Source organism: Fragaria vesca, linkage group LG4 (assembly GCF_000184155.1).
Source record: "Fragaria vesca subsp. vesca linkage group LG4, FraVesHawaii_1.0, whole genome shotgun sequence".
NCBI lineage: Eukaryota > Viridiplantae > Streptophyta > Magnoliopsida > Rosales > Rosaceae > Fragaria > Fragaria vesca.
The window spans coordinates 1711906-1730141 of record NC_020494.1 but is presented as its reverse complement, the minus strand read 5'-3'; the positions used below and the strand labels follow the sequence as shown (position 1 = coordinate 1730141).

Below are 18236 nucleotides of genomic sequence, written 5' to 3'. Positions count from 1 at the left end.
CTCCTCCTCCTCCTCTCTCTCTCTCTCTCTCTCTCTCTCTCTCTCTCTCTCTCTCTCTCTCTCTCTCTCTCTCTCTCTCTCTCTCTCTCTCTCTCCTCCCTTTTTGGCCGACGTTGTCTCCTCTCTCGTCACCACCAAGCCGCGAGACATCGCCGTCTTTGTGAGCAGAACCTCTTTCTCAAGCGAATCAGATATGAAGAAGCATGGCGACAGCCGTCCGTCGTCAATCGTTGATCGCTCTCTCTCCACCATTGCTCGCGGCAACGAGTCGTCGGCGGCGGCAAGCCACGAGGCGAAGATCCGATCTCCGATCTCTGACCTCTGATCTCCAATCTCGGACCTCCACTTCCACGTCGATCTCCGCTACCACGCCGACCTCTTCTACATCCACATTGCTCCTCTCGCCAATGACGTCCTCATCTTCTTCAACCATGACATGTCATACCCCGGTTCTTAAGTTATTTTACGGTTATTTATTTTGGCATTATTTTGGTATTTTACCGTGTTAAGTCACCATTTACCACTTAAGGACCCTAGAGTTGACTTTTTCTTGCGTTTGGAATTTGGGAAAACTTTCTTCATGAAAGTCGTAGGGGACGTTATTACGAGTTCGTAGACATGCTATGTGTTAAAATCGGAGTTAGCATGAAAAAGTTATGATTTAAGAGAGTAAATTTTTGAGATGGTAAAAGGGGGTAGATGATAATGGATATTATTTTTTTGGTTGGGTTTTATAGCTGGGCCGGCTATGGAGCAGCCCAAAACCCCTCCCTTTATTTCCTCTCTCCCCCTCTTCCTTCTCTCTCTTTCTCCCGTGAGTTTCCCCCGATCCCCTCTCCGCTGGAAGTCAGCTGCCGCCGTCTGGCCAGCCACCAGCTACCAGCCCACCCCAGTTCTGACCCCCATCACCTCCTCTCTCTCCCCGACCTAGCCCCCGAGCCGTTAGCCCGCAGGAAGAGGAGAAAACTCGTCGGAGACGCCGGGAAGCTTTTTGCCGGAAATCCCACCTCCGGCCACCATAGGTCGGAATCTTTGGCTCATCTTGTAGCTCTCATCAAGGTGAGTATTCCCTAAAAAGGAATTAGTCTATTTCGTTATTGTTATGGAGAAATGTATAATTGAAGTTTTTAGGGATTTATGGAAGTTTTGATTCGTTTGCCCTAGTTAGTCTTAGAAATGGACTAAGTGCTAGTTATGAATGTTGTTGAGCATGATGAGAGGAATATTCTGTGAAGATTTGAGAAGCATTGGCCCTCGCCGGAATCCCGCTGCCGACCGCCGCCGCCGGCGGGGCAGCCAGCGCCGCCGCCCCTTAGGGGCAGTTTTTCATGTTTTTTGGGTTTGTTTTAATGAGAGGAGTTTAATGAAGTATAGTTGGGAATATTTGGAGGAGATTTGATAAGGTTTGGGATTTATCAATGATAAAGGATTTAGACGGTTATTCAAATGGAAATCCGGCAGTTGGTTTAGCAGGTTTTAAAGTCTAAAAAGGTTAAATTATGGCTTTCGGTAAGTGCGGAGTAATGTGAGCCTTATTAGGTAAAAAGTGGAGAAGTTGGGCAAGAGAAATGAAATTATAGGCTTCCTTTTTATTTCGGAAATTTTATTAAAGTTTTGTCCTGGTTTGGAGGCTTAATGATTATTTATTGTTCAGGACGTGAGGAGGATCATTTGGAGGAAGCCTCGGGCCGTTGGCAAGCATAGCCGAGCACTGTGAGTGGACCTTTGATTTTAATATCATGCATGCGCTAAAGTTATTTAATTTCAAAGGCATTTGGAGATATAATATTTTGTTGGATTATCGAGTTTCACTTATTTTTCTGGAACTCTCTTGCTAATTTTAGTTGACACGTGGGACGTGTCAAGTGTTTTATATTATTTCCATGTACAGTTGGGAACTGTACTGTGCGCTATGAGTTTATTATAATTTATTTGGGGAAGTGTGGATCTTTGTATTTTAATATTGTACTTCACCATAAAAGGGTTGATATATAGATTATTGCTAGCTAACCTTATTAGCGGTCCTCATCATATGTGAGTCGCTATTATATATAGTCTTATTAGCGGTTCTCATCATATGTGAGTATAGCGCTTAGCGTGAGACGCTATTATAGCCTGGGAGGCAACCGATCAGTATATATATATATTTATTGTTAGCTAGCCATTATTTAGCGGTCCTCATCATATGAGAGTTGAGCGCTTAACGTGGGACGCTATTATAGCCTTATTAGCGGTCCTCATCATATGTGAGTAGAGTGCTTAGCGTGGGATGCTATTATAGCCTGGGAGACTCATTGTTATGGTGAAACCTCTTCCCCATTTTTATTGATTTATTGGGAACCAATGGGATTGGTTCATTAGTTTTGTCTATAATTATTTTCGGAAAGATTTCCAAGAATGGCATGCATAAATATTTTCTCAATAGAAAATATGGGAAAAGCATAAATTTTGATTTCAAGGCTCTATCATTAATTCAGTATTTTTATTATATATTTTTGTCTACTCACTCTAACGTTTTAAATGCTTTCCCCTGGGCCTTTCGTTTTAAATGCCCAGTCTGCAGAGTTTTGTTCGGCGAGTGTAGGAGGCGAGTCATATTTCCCACCTCATCCAGTTTTCTCTCATAGGTTACTAGTTAATCTACCTATGTATTTCCTTCTTTCCTAGTAGATGCTCTGAATAACCATGGGATGTTTTAAGTGATATTAAGATTGTTTTTATTGTGGTTGTATGCTAAGAGCTTATGACTCCACCTGGGAGTGATGAAAAAGACATATTTGGTATGTTTGTATGAGAGATTAAATTCATGAAATTATTTTAATTTATTATGTGAGTTGAGGTGGTGGATGTTTATTGAGGGAGCGGATGGCTCCAGAAGATGTGGATTAAATTGTTTTAGAAGTGTTTGGGCTTTGATGATTTTTCTTTCAGGTAAGGTTACTCATTTTCAAGGGAGGTTATGCCAAAATTTTGGTAGAATTTCCCTTGAGGGGGGTCCCGCAGGGTTTATTCCGGATTTCAAGGGGAAATCCGGGGTAGGTCCTGACATGACGTCTCTGATCGTCCACGGTCTTTTTTTTCTTTGCCTTTTCTATAATTTTTGCAATAAGCGGTAATTAGGTGACAAAAGGTTTCTGGTTAACAAAAGGTTTATGTACCTTCGTTAGTCTCTCATTGATGTTTGATAATTATGAAATCAGTTTTGGTTAGATAGAACTGTTAGATACGTTTTGGCGTTGATGTATATGGAATAATTAAGATTCTTACTGACGGTAGTAAAATTTCATAGCATCTTATTTTTGTGTTCTGCACCCAAAATATAAAAATTACTAGGGGTAGTAATTTTCTATTATTTGCTTGTGTGTTGATTTTTCTCTGGAGATAATAGATTGCAAATTTACTACCCCCAGTAAAAGTTTAATGGGGGTAGTAAACTTTTTTTTTTGCATCTAAGTTGTTCTTCCTCTGTTTTAGTCCGTATTATGGCCTTGAAAATATTGTTTTGCAAGTTTACTACCCCTAATAAAAGTTTATTGGGGGTAGTAAACTTTAGTTTTTCAAATCTAAATTGTTCTTCCTCTGTTTTAGTGTGTATTATGGTCTTGAAAATATTGTTTTGCAAATTTACTACCCCCAGTAAAAGTTTACTAGGGGTAGTAAATTTTATTTTTTTCGCATCTAAGTTGATTTTTCTCTGTTTTAATGTGTACTTAAAGCCTTGGAGATATTATTTTGCAAGATTACTACCCCCAGTAAGATGTTTACTAGGGGTGGTAAACTTTATTTTTTTGCATATATGTTGATTTTTTTCTCTCCTTTAAGGTATAAAATGGTCATAGGAAAACTGTATTGCAAGTTTACTACCCTCAGCAGAAGTTTACTAGGGTTTAGTAAACTTTATTTTTCTGCATCTAAGTTGATTTTTCACTGTTTTAAGATGTATAATGGTCATGGAGAAACTTTATTTTGAGTTTACTACCCCCAATAAAAGTTTACTAGGGGTAGTAAACTTTATTTTTCGTACTTGGGTTAAGATCACATAAATTCCGATGGCATTTAAAAAAATCCAGTGAGATTTCTGGAAAATTCCCGCCGTCGGAAAATTCCGGTGACCGGATTCCGGCGGCCGGAGTTCGGAGTCCGGCGACCGGAATACAGCCGCCGGAGCCCGGTGTGCTTCCGGCAAAGTCTTCCCTCCATCTTTTTCACTTTTTCTCTTTAAGTAAAAGCTAAGGGTAAAAAAATCTTTAAAAATATAATTTTATTATATTTTAATAAAGATTTGTGTATTTGGGCTTAAAATAAGTACTTTGTATTCAAATGGGCTAATAAAAAAGATTATCATTGAAATAGGGTTTGATTTTTTCTATTTTGTGCAAATGGTCTTTTTCCCTATTATATTTGGTAGACAGCATTAAACTCATTCGAGTGTTTTCATTTCTTAACTTGCAAGTTTATGTAAACAATGAAATGTAATATTTAACTCGATGTTGAGTTGTGTAGACATTACATTTCTGCATTTGAGTTTAGTCTTCTTTAAGTTTTTTGATCAGGTCTTGGGAATTTTATTATTGTGAGTTATATCATGCCTAAATTTTTGAACTTTATCCTTCGAAAATTGGGATGTGACAATCTTGTGGGTAGTTTCACTAACCACGAGGCACTTGATCTCTCCGCGAGACATACCTACTAAAATAGAGTAGATATATGAGTAAATAGTTTCACTTAAACCATTTAGAAGGATTGAAAACACACTATAATCCCGAAAGTGCAAAGAATTTTCATCTTGAATTTTGTGCACTTAAACAGTCATAACTTTGTCTACAAAATAGGTATAGACAAACCGCAAGATGATCTGGAAACTAAATTCACATAGCTTTCCAACCATATATAGCTCACATTCTTGTTCATCCTGAGCTGTTCACAAAGCTCGTTTGAAGTTGACTAAACAGAAAAACAGATTTTCTGATTTTTGCGGTTTGGCATATGTGAAGCTTCTAAAGCTTTCAGATAGCGTGTAGCCATCTTTGGCTATGCCAAGTGACGTTTGAGCTCATCGATGATGAGTTTGTAGAGTCTTCAACGTCTTAGACAAGATGACAATTGGTTAAATAACGTAGTTTGTAATCCAGTACGTTGAACCGACAAACTTTAGAATCTAAAATCAAAGACTTTCGGTAACTTCAATTCAGTATGACCAGTCATGTGTGTGGAGGGTCGGTAGTGCAAGGCACACTTGATAATTTCATACGATCTTAGACATCACACTGAGCTTGGATGAGCCTAGTTGATAATTGATGATTGAAATATCCGCTATAAGTATAGAAGACTTTACAAATCCAGTATATTGGATTCTGTCACGTTTCGATCCTCCAAGGACTTGAGATGCCATGAGTTACCTCCCCAAGACAGTGACGAGTTTGGCGCAATCCACTGCACAAAGACTTATAAATAACCTCCAACTGGACATCAAATTTATATTAATTAACTCAGAAAATGAAGTTAGGCAGTGACAGTTCATGCTCCTTTGCAGGAGTAGAGCTGCCCACATCCGATGTAGTAAACTCGAGTAAACTGGCCATTAACTAACTTCTCCATCTTCTCTGGAGACTTTCCTTTTATTCTTAGGTGATTTGTGCACTGCTTTCAATGGTAACTTGTACAGTTTCTTTATAGGTGAGTTTGCAAGAGACATACCTCCCCTACCTTTTGTTTTTTGCACCTCATGCACGAGCACGTTTTTTTGCACCAATTTTGAATTTGAAACCGAGAACAAACGCATTATCACATCACCTAAGTTGTTCCTCCCCAATGCCAAACTGATGCTAGGTTTCTTTGGAGACACCTTTCCGGCGTCGAGTAAACACCAGCTCCTTTTTTTCACTATCAACTTGCCCTTCGAGGACTCACCTTCCAACACAATACTTACCAACCCCTCAGTTATTGGTTCCGTACCAGCTTCAGCCTCCATCTCCTTCCCCTCCACCGCACCAGCTTCATCAACCTCACCAGCCTTTCCTTCTTCGACCGGTGCCTTAAACGCTGACCTAGAACCACCATGCACTGTTCGGATAAGTAATGACCTTCTGACCTTCGGTTTTGGGGAAGGCTGATCGAGGTGCATACTTCATTAGTCGCGACGTCCCATCTTAATTTGGCAAATAGCCAAAGACTAGCCCATACCTACCGAGATGTTGCACAACACTAGCCAGAGCACAATAAATATTATGCTGCGCCAGTGAGGTAATATCTCTCGAAGCCTCACCCAACGGCCCGGAATACGGCAGTCCAGCATGAGTAAATACACATTCGCGGCAACGATCGTAAAGATTTTCAAAGAAACCTAGGCCACACTAGCTTATTTTTTTTATTTTGCTTCAGTTTCTTTTTCAAATAAGATCTTTTTTCCTTTTTTTTTAGTTTAATTTTCTTGGTTCTATTCGTTTAATTTTCATCACTAATCTTTTAAACTCTACGTGTCACAAAAATGGATTTACATTTTGGCTTCAATATGAAGATGTTGCAACTTATTAAGTTCTTGTTCAAAGAATGGTATAGTAATTGTGTCTAAACTATTGAATTAGAGCATACCCATCATACAATGATAACAAAGCACATGTCTGCATTATCGCCCATGCCTGACCTTGTTGTAAGATGATATATATCAAGTCTTGAACAAGCTGGATGAAACCTGAGAGAAGTGTGGTCTCGAAACAGTCAGAATGGACAGATACTCAAAGATATTATGAATTCTAGGAGCTCAGCTGAATCTAGTCTCCAGCTACTGAGAGTCTACACTTTACACACATCAAAAAGCCTGACATCCATTGTATACATCAAGATAGAGCATGCATTGTAACAAAGAAATTAACGAAAAAGCAACAAAAAAAACCGAGTAGAATGAAGTCCGGGATTAAGTGATAGGGTTAAACAAGGAATTAGACTTCAGAACATCAATTTTTAAAACAATAAAACTGACTTGGGCATAACAAAATTTGGTATAAATAAGAAATTTGATATAATACCATATTATATCCAATAAGCATAAAAAACTAAGTAAATGCAGAGACAGATCTTTTGATGACTTAAGTTCAGGAATAAATAAATATGATACAAATATATTTTCTATCAGTAAACTTTATTGTGAAATAAGACTATCAGCCTACTTATTGTTTTCTACGCTCCCCAAAGTTTATATCTTCAATAATCAGCTTAGTGATTAGTTTTATAGCAGAGTAACCACGATGATGTAGGAATGAGCTCCAAAGTTGGAGCTTCAAATCACACTTCTGGTGCCAGCACATAACAAGATTAGAAATTTTAAACAAAAGTTTGGAAATGACAATGGAAATAAATAGATAATATAGGAATGAGAAACATGAGCAAATGCACAACATGATGGTGGAAATAATATTTGATGCATATACAATTGTGAAAGAAGAAAAAGAGATGAGTTTCACCGAAGTTGAGTAAGATTATGTCATGGCAGCAAAGAGAATGTCATCCCTGGAATATTATGAATGTATGCAAAAGGTTACAAAGAAGTAAAAAGATCCCATACAACCCATCAATCTCAAAAACAAAATAGCAAAACTTTGCATAGCTACAAGTCCAACTCACAATGTCCCAACAAGGGACAAATATCACAGATATACATTGCATGAGAAAGATTTAAAGACTTGTTACAGTTTATGAAAAAGCAAATATCTATACTGGCGTAGTGACTTCTTATTTTATTGAATTATCATCACCTTCAGAATAATACAGAACTCACCTGTTTCTCTTATCTAGTATTAAGTGGCATAACTATAAACACACCTCAAAAGAGCAACAACTTCAACTATTTTCTAGCTCTAACTGAATTAACAAGGCATCCCAAAGAAAAGAGCTTTTCAATAGGAGATAGAACAGAGAATATCTATATTAAGGTATTATTAAAAGATATAAGTCAGACATACCTTCACATGATGTGGCATAATCTTAACATCGAAGGGTGCATGAAGCCATGCTTCAAGTGGATAGAGCAAAAAATTCTCTGGCTTACTGGTATAGACATCTGCATATTGATGGATATGATACGCAAAAGCAGATTCTTGACCTTTATCTGTAAGGAAGGTGGCTCCGAAAGATGTATTAAACATTGCCTTCATCTTGTGGCTTGCCTTACGTCTGCACTCATTTAGCTCCTCCAACAGTACATTGGCCTCACTTTTCTGACTAGTAGATACCGTTGAATGCAGTCTACCAAGCAATTCTTGGAATATATGAAATTTAGCCTGCGTCCCGAAAGAAATTTTCAACCAAAATGTTAAAAGAAAACGATAAAAGAGTTGACAAACAGGAGAAGTTTTCCCATGCACATCCAAGGATTTTGGCCATTATGCAACGTCAGTTCTCTTTATCTACCTGAATCGACGTTGTATCCAACAGTTAAACTCTACTATTTGCACATCTTATATGCATTTTGCAATTTTGATTCCTATACCAAAATTAATTTGCCAGTTACTATCCTTTTTCTCATTAAATGTGAACAGAACCTCATCAACTATTTAGATAAATTGCTTTGTCAAATTCTTTTGACAGATCTCATGGGTGCACTGGAAACGAGAGATTCTCAAAAGAGATTTTTAAACTCAGTTGTAAAAGAAATTAAACTAGATAACTAAAGACTAGGAAAAAGTACTCAAAAGGTGATAATATATGTTGATGTAATTACTAAATGTCGTTGATAGTCAGATCTTTCATCTATAGTACATGCACGTTGACGTCAAGAAAAAACAAAAATATTGCCAACCCACAGAAAAAAAAAAAAAAAACGGTAGAAATAAAATAAAGATTTGATTGCAAAATGAACCTTAAAATTGTCAATTTACACCCCAAACTTGCAATTGCGGAAATTTATTGCCTGAACTTGGCAAGACTGGCCAAGTCACACCCTCTACGTTGAATGTAACTTCCCTCCCCCCCACACCCACAACACACACACACATGAGGGGTATTATAGCTATTTAATAACAATTCTTTGAACAAATATACAATAGAACGAAAAATTATATTTTAGAGTATAGATTTAAGGGCTTCCACCTACTAATTATCAACACACATTATGCAATTTTTGTAAATAAGTTACACTATTATCCCAATAAGAAGAAAATTTTAAAAATCATTGTATTGATGTTGTCATTCACCAGTGTTAATTCAATTAGCAAATGAATTGGGATAGTTCCAGCCATCATGAATTACAACATTTATCCGATTATGTGCTATTTTAATTATTTTTCTTCTGGGTTAATATAACGTAATTAATAAAAAATGTGTATGTGTATAAATAAGTAGTTAAGTACGTAGGTGGAAGGCCATAAATCTCACCTTTAAATTGTTTTCCATTTAATCTATATTTGATAAAAAGAAGAAATAAGTTACCTAAAAGACTATATTACCCCTCATTTGTATTACACATGGCTCACATTTGGATGAAAAAAAAGATACAATTAATAAAGAGGGTGTGAATTCGATATTATTGCCAAGTTCAGGAGGTAAATCTTCACAATTGCAAGTTTGGGGTGTAAAGCCACAATCATTGCCAAGTTCAAAAGTTATATTTATGACTATAATAAAATATTAGTAAGAGCATCAAGAAAATTAAAACAAGAACATTTTCAATGAATATATACCTGCTCCACCCGGTAAGCATCCTGATTCTGTACAAGTATTTCATCCTACAAAATTAACAGAGCATTTTAATGATGATAAATCAAAATAGATAAATGAATAAGTAAATAAAGGTTCAGACTTATTCTGAAATATTCAAAAAAGATAAACAGATCACCTCATATACTACACTGATCATCCACTATCCAAAGCAAAGTATTTGAAATGATTACTAGTATCCCAGGTTGATCTCAACTCAAGGAGAAAATAAATTGATACCAGCTGATATCAAGGCAACCCACAAACTAAAAAACTATGACAAAAATGATATCGTCATTTGTGGGGTAGAACTCCAACTTCAAAGTGAAAGAAGAGGGGAGGGGGGGGGGGGGGGGGGGGGACCAAAACAGGTACAAATGAAGTAAATACAACACAAACAAAAGAGACGCATTAATGGTAGATCAGATGACCACTGATGTAGGACAACCTAGGGACTAATGTATTTATGGTATGAGAATGGTGGTATTTAAGGTTATCTTCTCTGCTGGGGAATGGCTCTTGTGGTTGAAGAGCTGGAATTGAAGGGAAGGAAGAGAAAAATGACCCTCATTAATTACCTCAAAGAATCCTAAAGACTAATTTTTGATGATTGACAGCTTGGGAGAACAAAACATATGACCCAAAGAAACCGGAAAACTTCATTCTCCATCAACCACCAAAGAGATTAAAAGGACAGTGCCATAAACATTCATGAACTGAAGACACACACACAAATCTTCTGCTTAAGCTATGATATACCTTCTGCTTAAATATGGATAGGCTTAACAAAATAAACCTACTGCCTGAGTTATGGTATACACAACGTCTTGGTAAGTTTATATAAACAATCCAGTGGCCTTGTGGATCTCTCATGATTGGCCTGGTCTAATCAAATTCAACATAATCACAAAGTGTAAGAGCTATCACCCAAAATTCTTAAGAAAAATAAAATTTATTACCCAAACAAACAAGCTTTCAAGCATGCAGATCAGCCATATCAGAGTGAGCACTCAAATTACGATTCTCTTTAACCTACAGCAGTAAACTGGTAATAGAGTAAAAGTGGGAGGAGCTTGGAGAACCAGAAAGATGCAACAATTACAACTTTAGAGGACCTTTTTTGAATTCTGCAGGATCAATAGTTAGATGCTCTGCTCCCTATTTCTAAGAGCACCGGTCTTTGTACCAATTACATCATAAAATTATGCATGTTATAAGCCACTATTATAAATATATAACACACAATTCAGAAGAACTATGGAAAAATACATACTTCTAGTTCATGGATTATAGCAGCAGTGCGCCAACCAGCTTTTGACGGTCCCCTTAGGTCGCTAAAGAGGTGATCTCCAAAGTATATCACCTAACAAAGGGGTGTAGGGAAAGGATTAATTAATAGTAATCAAACAGAGAATATAATACAGATGCATATGAAAAGTATAAAATAAAACAGAGGCTTATAAGAAGTACAAATTAATTTTCCAAAAAAAAATGTCAAATGAAATTATAAACCTCTGGTCCCTTCCACTTGGTAATTTGAAGAAATGATTTCAGGCATCCATGGTAATAAACATTATTAGGAAGAAACGCATCCACCTTCATGAAAGCTAAAGTATCTTTTTCTGCATCATAACAACTGCAGAAAAGAAGTTGCATAAAGCACCATAGAAGCTACAATTTTTAGCTGTTCTTACAGAAATGGAGAATATAACTGAACTTAAAAACGGATACCAAAGTACACAAAACAAGAGGCGTGAAGAGACTATTGGTATATATTTACCATTTTCAGGTGTATAAGATAATTGGTACATTCATCCACTGTCTGACACTCAACTTCTATACAAGGAACCAAAAGTCAAAACCAAACCTAGGACGCTTTTGTCTCACTCTGTACCATGAAACTTTGATGCTTAAGTTCTCTTGGGTCAGAGTGCAAGTGGGAGTGTTTTAGAGTTGATGCATAAGTTCTCTATTGCTTAGGCATTTAAAATACTGGTCAAACCCTCAGTCCAACCATTGAAACATAACCTCAAATTCTTATGTTTATAGGAATAGCGTGAATCTGGATTCCACATCACCTCAGTTTTCATGTGAATTCCCAAAGCAACTACAATGTTTTTTGTTAGAAAGCCCAGAAGAAACTTAGAGCAGCACAACAACAATTTTTTTTTTTGGACAAGTAAACAATACAAAGCACCAACTCTGATGTATATCTCACATGTGACTTTAAGAACCAGAAAACAAAGTTGAAGATACACACCGAAATGGATGCTCAGATGTGTAAAAATCTGGCTTATTGGCTTTGGCAATCACAACATCAAAAAGCTCCCTCCAAGAGTCATTAAGACCCAAAGAATCCTGACAAAAACTCACATTGTACTTTAACCAATTAATCCACAATTAATGCCAAACAACAAATAGAAGAAATTAACCCATGCACACACACATTCATGCTCTCATTAATAACAGACAAACCAAAGCTTTCCTAAGCAAGCATCCAAATATTTTATACATCATACAGAATCCCCCCCAATATTTGCTGGTAGTTGTGAGATGGAAGCCACGCATTTGTGGGATCCTTTCTTACTGTAACAACTAAAACCCCTTCGAGCCAAACCAAACTGGTTCTAGCACCACATATAAAAACTAACAAGTTTTATACACCTTCAAAACTTTACTTATGATCAAGCATTACCAAGCCAACAATAGGATCTAATTTTATACTCCTGCGTGACGATACTAATTTTCAAATTAACCACATACCTCTCAGAACTGCACTGTGCCAGTAACAAATTTACTAACGTGTCAAAAAGACCAATATTTAAACTCCAAGACATCAGATGGATTTGAAGATTAGCTTGCATGAGTTGAACACAAAATTGGCTTGGAAAAACTGAATTGTACAAAAATTTGTGACAATGTGTAAGACTTGACATTTTACAGGTTCATGTTGATCCCTCAATATGGTGGTAAACCATGACACTCTATAATTCCAAGAATCCTAAACATTAACCACAAAAATCTGGAATTACTAACTCCCTCCCCTCAAATAGAAATAAAAGCATATGTAGTCAGGTGAACTCCAAAATCAGAAAGATAGTGCAAGCCCATAATAGCGATCATCCCTAACAAGACAGTATTATAAACAGGTTGGATTAGTGGAGTCAAAAGGACTAGATTAACAACCAGTAGGAAAGGTACTTAAACAAAATAGCACGCTAAAAGTGGTAGGGGTAGAGTTTCCAGTTAGTTGATTTTACCTCCAACAAAAAACGCATTCCTCCATCCACAAAGTAGTATGGAGAGTTAGTCAGCAAGAATAGTTTTTTTCCTTTTTCCCTGAGCATCTTCAGAAAGTGTAACAGCTGGCCCTATATTAACCCGAAATGAGAATTAGCGACAGGAAAAATAATAAGCTCAAAGTCTCAAACTAGACAACTTTTTTAGATGCTAGGGGTTCCCAATAAAGTACAGTCATCAACATTATGATTGAAACACATCATCTTACTCATATTTACAGATGTAATAGGACTTACATTTTTAACAAGATATCTATGGGGATCAGAAAGAATTCCTCTATGAACAAGGCCAGTACGGTGAACATGCTGAATTGCACGATTGACATCTTGATAGATGTAGCAAGCATCAAATTCCAGCTTAGCATCCACAAAATATTGCACGATGTCTGCAATGAGGCATGCCTATAAAGTACAATTGACACAAAACATAATTGAGTTACAACAAAGTGAAATTATTCCTATAATGTAGCAGATGAGTGATAGCAGTTCACATGTGATCAGGTCACATGTGCATTTTTTGTCTAAGGGGGCTGAAAGTACAGACCACTTCTTTCTTCACCGGACTTTTACCATTTTAGCATGATCTTCTTTAAAAAATAATCCTATTTTTCTTTTGTGCGGAAAAGTATTTTGCAGTTGGAGGGATTTGAGAGCAATTGTGTGGATGCCACGGATGGAAATAAACAAAACGGTCTGCGAAGATTATCTGGAGGGAGGGAGCATATGGTAAGTTTCTGGTAATATAGAGAAAAATACCATCAACTGTCACTCAGATGTTTTCTCATTTCAGATTTTTGGAAAAGGTTGAGGTTTTTTTATCCCTACTCCCATAGACAGCTCCTCTACTATGATTGCGGTACAAGCTTTCTGGTCTAATCTGTGTCTCTTAACAAAAGTTTAATAAAAATATAAAAAATATAAAATAAGCCCAAAAGATTGTGTAAAGAGGTCCGTGCTGAAATTTCTCATCATAACTCTATGTTCTAATGCAGAAATATTGCCCACCTCATAAAAAAGGAATCGTCCCAACAACCTCCAGCAAACACCCCCCCCCCCCCCCTCCTCCTCCTGGTGGGTCCTTGTTAGAAAAGCTTACCTCGCTAAAGCAGAAGAAATCCATCAACCCAACAAGGCTAGCTGCTTGATCACGACCGATACGCCTTGTGCCATACATCTCATCTATTTCCTTCCTTCTAAGCTGCATGTGGTTTCAAAAAACAAAGATAGAGAGGATGGTAAGAAACTAAATTGTGCGTCTTATTCTTATTGAAGATTGACAAAGAAATGCAACAAAATTATGTCAAATTTCAGCCACCACAAAACCGAGCCTGTAAAATGTACATTATTCTATAAAGATAACCTATGATTGTATTGTCCTAAATTCGTATGGCATGTTGCCGAAGTAGTTTCCTTGTGTGAACAAAAGAAAGCATTCACATATTTTAACTAGTCAGTAAATAGTTGGCCATGCATCAAATATTTTAGGAAGGGGGAAGGGGGGGAGAGAAAATTCATCTTTGTACATGCACTTCATTCCTACATTTAGTAAAAAAGACTACAAGACAATAGTATAGCTTTCTTGCAGGAAGGCAACTTCCAAAGAGAAAACTAACATAATTAATTCCTTACTTAAAATTCTTTGGAATTATAAATCTCCTGGCGTTGAGTATCCACGTCATTCATTCTTTCTACTAGGTTAATATATTAACTACTGAGTACTATGAGAATTGACATAGACTATGGCCTAAAGCTGTTCAAGCATGTGGTCTAAAGTTGTACCTTGCAGTCTTACTACTACTGCCATGTCTGCTGCATTCCCTTAAGTTCTTTTGATTATTTTGGCAGAACATGTGTAATACAGATTCTGCAGCCGCAACTTTCCTTACTTTCTTAAGCGTGATCATTATGTTGAAAAAAAAAAAATACTTAAACAAATTGCTTATTGTAAAAATCAAACATAAATTATATGAATAGACATGGATCTTCTACATAATAAGTGAGATCATCATGACTAGACCTTCTAATTCTTCAGTTGCCAAATTGAAAGAATCAATCATTTCTAAGTTGTATCCCTCATTCCCCAAGACAGAATAACCATCACTATTACATGGATCCCTTAAGCCTAGAGTTTCTGATTAAAATTTGCTCCGTCTTCTTTTCCTGGGAGCCCATCAAACACCTACCTTAGAAGCAATATCTATATCCTAGGGGCCTAGTAAAATAATAAAGAAAATATCTCCACATGAACTTCCAGTTCTGGGAAGCATTATACAGGAAACAAAACAAATTAATTGATTGTGAAGTACCTTTCGACGACCATAGTAGCATCCATCTGGCTCGATTGACCCAAAGAAGTCCAGCTTCAAGAGACACCCTCGCGACTTGTCATAGCTTAGTCCTCTAATGGGAAAACTTGGATCATACTTGAATTCCATGCAAACCTCAGGATAGTGATACTAAGACAATCACAAACAAACATATCTCGTTACGCAGGAGTAACGCATCAGCACCACAAAGTCTATCAGCATTGCTTTAATGGGCCTAAACTAACCTCATTGACCATATGCTCCTTAGCAAGATCATATATCAAGTTCTGTAATTCTGACGAGTAATGTGCCAGCGTGTAGTCATAGTCGAATCCATAAACTTGAATACTGTCCAATCTCAGGTTCTTATTCACATATATCCCTAAATTGGACACGAGACACTAATCAATAATGCAACTGACAAGGTAATCAAGCTGGAATGAGAAACAAAAGTGATGGATTGGCAAACCTTCCGGATTCATCTTAGGCATTTCTTTAAGTGCCTGAGGAATCTTGAGGAAACTCTGCTTTGCAGAGTCAAATTCGTGCCAAATCTTAGCTATCTCATCATCAGCAATAACAGAATCAGCATCACCTCTTGTCTCTCCATCTTCCAATTTCAACAACGTTTTTTCCGGAGTAGTGATTGCTCCGTAACTCTGATTACCTAAATTCAAGTAAAGGGAACAGCTCCATTGACATTCGTAATGGTCACTACACACACATTTACAGTAAGAACTATAAATCACAAGTGCTCTACTGTAACTCATTCTCTAGATATTCTAAGATGTATTAATTCCAAGTAGATACATATACATATATTCAGCTAAATACAAAACAAAATATATTGAGGCATTGTTGCACAAATTCACATCAATATTCAACAGAGAGAGAGAGAGAGAACCTTGAAGAAGAATTCCGGATGACCAGAAGCTCGTCCTCTGCAACAAAGCAAATAGAGGATTAGAAGGAGCTTCACACGCAGAGAGAGAAGTATAACAGGAGAGAGAGATACGTTTATGGAGGAGGAGAGAGGAAGCAGCCTACGAAACAAGGCCATGGGAAGAGAAGGGGTTTTAGATTCGCATTCGGATTGCGGAGAATAGAAGGGGAGACCGTGTAGAGAAACCTTTCTTTGTAGCAGAGATTAAGAAAATCAAGCACCTCCTAAGTTGAGAAAATCAGCACAACTCACCACATTTATACATTTTCGTCCTAACCTTTTATTTTCGAGCTTTTGGCCACACTTTCCGACTTTTCCTTAAATTAAATTTTGCACCCAATTTACAATATACTTCAGAGTTGGGGAGAACACTGTTCATTTACTGTAGCAGCGGGCCTCAGACCTTTCTTCTGCCATTTATCCCAATCAGCCCAAAACTGTTTTGGGTCCAAAACAAATGCCGCTCACTTCAAATGCTCCCTGAAATCCTTCCCTTCTTCCTCATCTTGACTCGACCTCATCTGAAACACACAAGAAAGCCATCGTGTTCTCCGTCGTCATGTGTTGGTCTGAGATGCTGCTAAGTATCCTGGCTGTCGGCATGTGGCAACGGACCTTGCTTCCACGAAAGCCTTACGCTTCTTTACATGCAACCTGCAGTGAGTATCCGAGATCGACGAAGCCCCCTTTTCATCGTCTCTTCCTTCCTGTGCTTTCTCTCTGATGAGCTCTCAACCCGGCTCTTTCCTCGCTATGCCCTGGTAGGAACTGAGGGAATCACGTTTCAGCTCGCCGGAAAATTTTCGATCCCAGTTCCACATAGTTCTGATCAGCTTCCTTTAGTATGAGTCTGTTTCCAGTATGGGGATTTCTGTTTCACCTTCAAAGATCCATTCTTCAAACCGATTTGATACATATAAGGAGGTTCTATTGAATTTCAGTGCAAACCCATTTGATCAACTAGGGGAATTCCAATGCATGTATCTTTTGGGTAGTGAAAATGAATTTGGGTTCTCAATTGTTTGTAAGATATGGTTAGTTTCCTTCATATTTTGCAGAATTTGGCCGCTAATTTGAGTTTTATGCATGTGCTCAGCTTCAACCGTGCAAGATTCGAGTCCTTGCTCAGTTTATATATTCCATGTAGTCATTGGACAAACTACAAAGAATGCACCGTTAGTCTCTCTCTTTATCTCTGTTATTGGAATTTGTTTTTCTGTCGGCTAATTTCAATGCCATGAAATTTTCAGACAAATGAGGATTCTACAGTTTTGACTCATGCAAAGCAGTAAATGGACTACCAACTGCTAATGCCTAAAGGTATGTTCAGCTTGGGGGAAAAAAAAAAATTCCTTTTATTGCATTAGAACATCAGAGTTGTGAGTTGTGACGTGCTTGTTCATTGCAAAATGGTAAAATGGTTATAGATGTTCTTGGGTAAACAGAGGATTTTCTGTCCAGTGGAAACAATTTCCAGAAAAAGTGTGGAATTATTTACAGCTGAATTATGACTAGGTGTATAGTATGAGTTTTGTCATATGCATCGATGAGGTAGGGATTTAAACCTTCTTGGCTCTGTTTCCAATCCTTTTTGGATTCAATGGTAGCAACGATAAGAGTGGGTTTCATGTACCATGCTGAAATTCTAGAAGATGCATAATACGTTCCAATTTGAGAAGTTCCAATACGTTCTCTATAACACAAATTCACCTCTTAATTAAAACATAAGTAGTATGAGATCATCCATGTTAAGATGAACCATGAAACTGATGTGAAAGCAACGATGAGAAAGAAGCAAGTGTTTATGGTTTAATTGTTCGTCTCTTGGTTTCCTCTTTTATATTCATCGATCTCTGAGATTTGTTGTTCAGTTTTGCATAATACGGTGAGAGAGATAATGGAGCTGAGGAGGTTTTTTGTGTGTGTGTGATTTACATCCAACAGCATATACTGAAAAATGTGGCTTTAAATCCCAATTCGTTTTTTTTAAAAGAAGTT

General features: G+C 37.3%; 2 protein-coding genes and 1 non-coding gene across 3 annotated transcripts in view; 1 reads left to right on the top strand and 2 right to left on the bottom strand.

The window, feature by feature from the left end:
• The window catches only part of LOC101308569, a 9379-nt gene extending 8946 nt beyond the window's left edge, over nucleotides 1-433 (bottom strand). The window contains exon 1 of the mRNA XM_004297813.1: nucleotides 320-433. Coding sequence (XP_004297861.1) covers nucleotides 320-433 — 114 coding nt within the window. The remainder of the gene's footprint in view (nucleotides 1-319) is intronic.
• A 6096-nt stretch (nucleotides 434-6529) lies between these two features.
• On the bottom strand, nucleotides 6530-16499 carry LOC101294351 (5'-nucleotidase domain-containing protein DDB_G0275467-like). Its single transcript, XM_004296373.1, has 14 exons — nucleotides 16311-16499; nucleotides 16200-16236; nucleotides 15765-15962; nucleotides 15541-15677; nucleotides 15296-15445; nucleotides 14086-14187; nucleotides 13227-13391; nucleotides 12951-13061; nucleotides 11951-12048; nucleotides 11203-11326; nucleotides 10964-11053; nucleotides 9675-9719; nucleotides 7959-8276; nucleotides 6530-6691 (listed from the first exon to the last, which is right to left on the bottom strand). The coding sequence occupies exons 1-14, from the start codon at nucleotides 16353-16355 to the stop codon at nucleotides 6665-6667; spliced, it is 1647 nt and encodes a 548-aa protein (XP_004296421.1). The 5' UTR covers nucleotides 16356-16499; the 3' UTR covers nucleotides 6530-6664.
• Nucleotides 16500-16746: 247 nt separating this feature from the next.
• On the top strand, nucleotides 16747-17559 carry LOC101294057. Its single transcript, XR_184414.1, has 3 exons — nucleotides 16747-17229; nucleotides 17335-17413; nucleotides 17489-17559. It is a non-coding gene; the product is annotated as an uncharacterized LOC101294057 (transcript).
• Nucleotides 17560-18236: the final 677 nt, after the last annotated feature.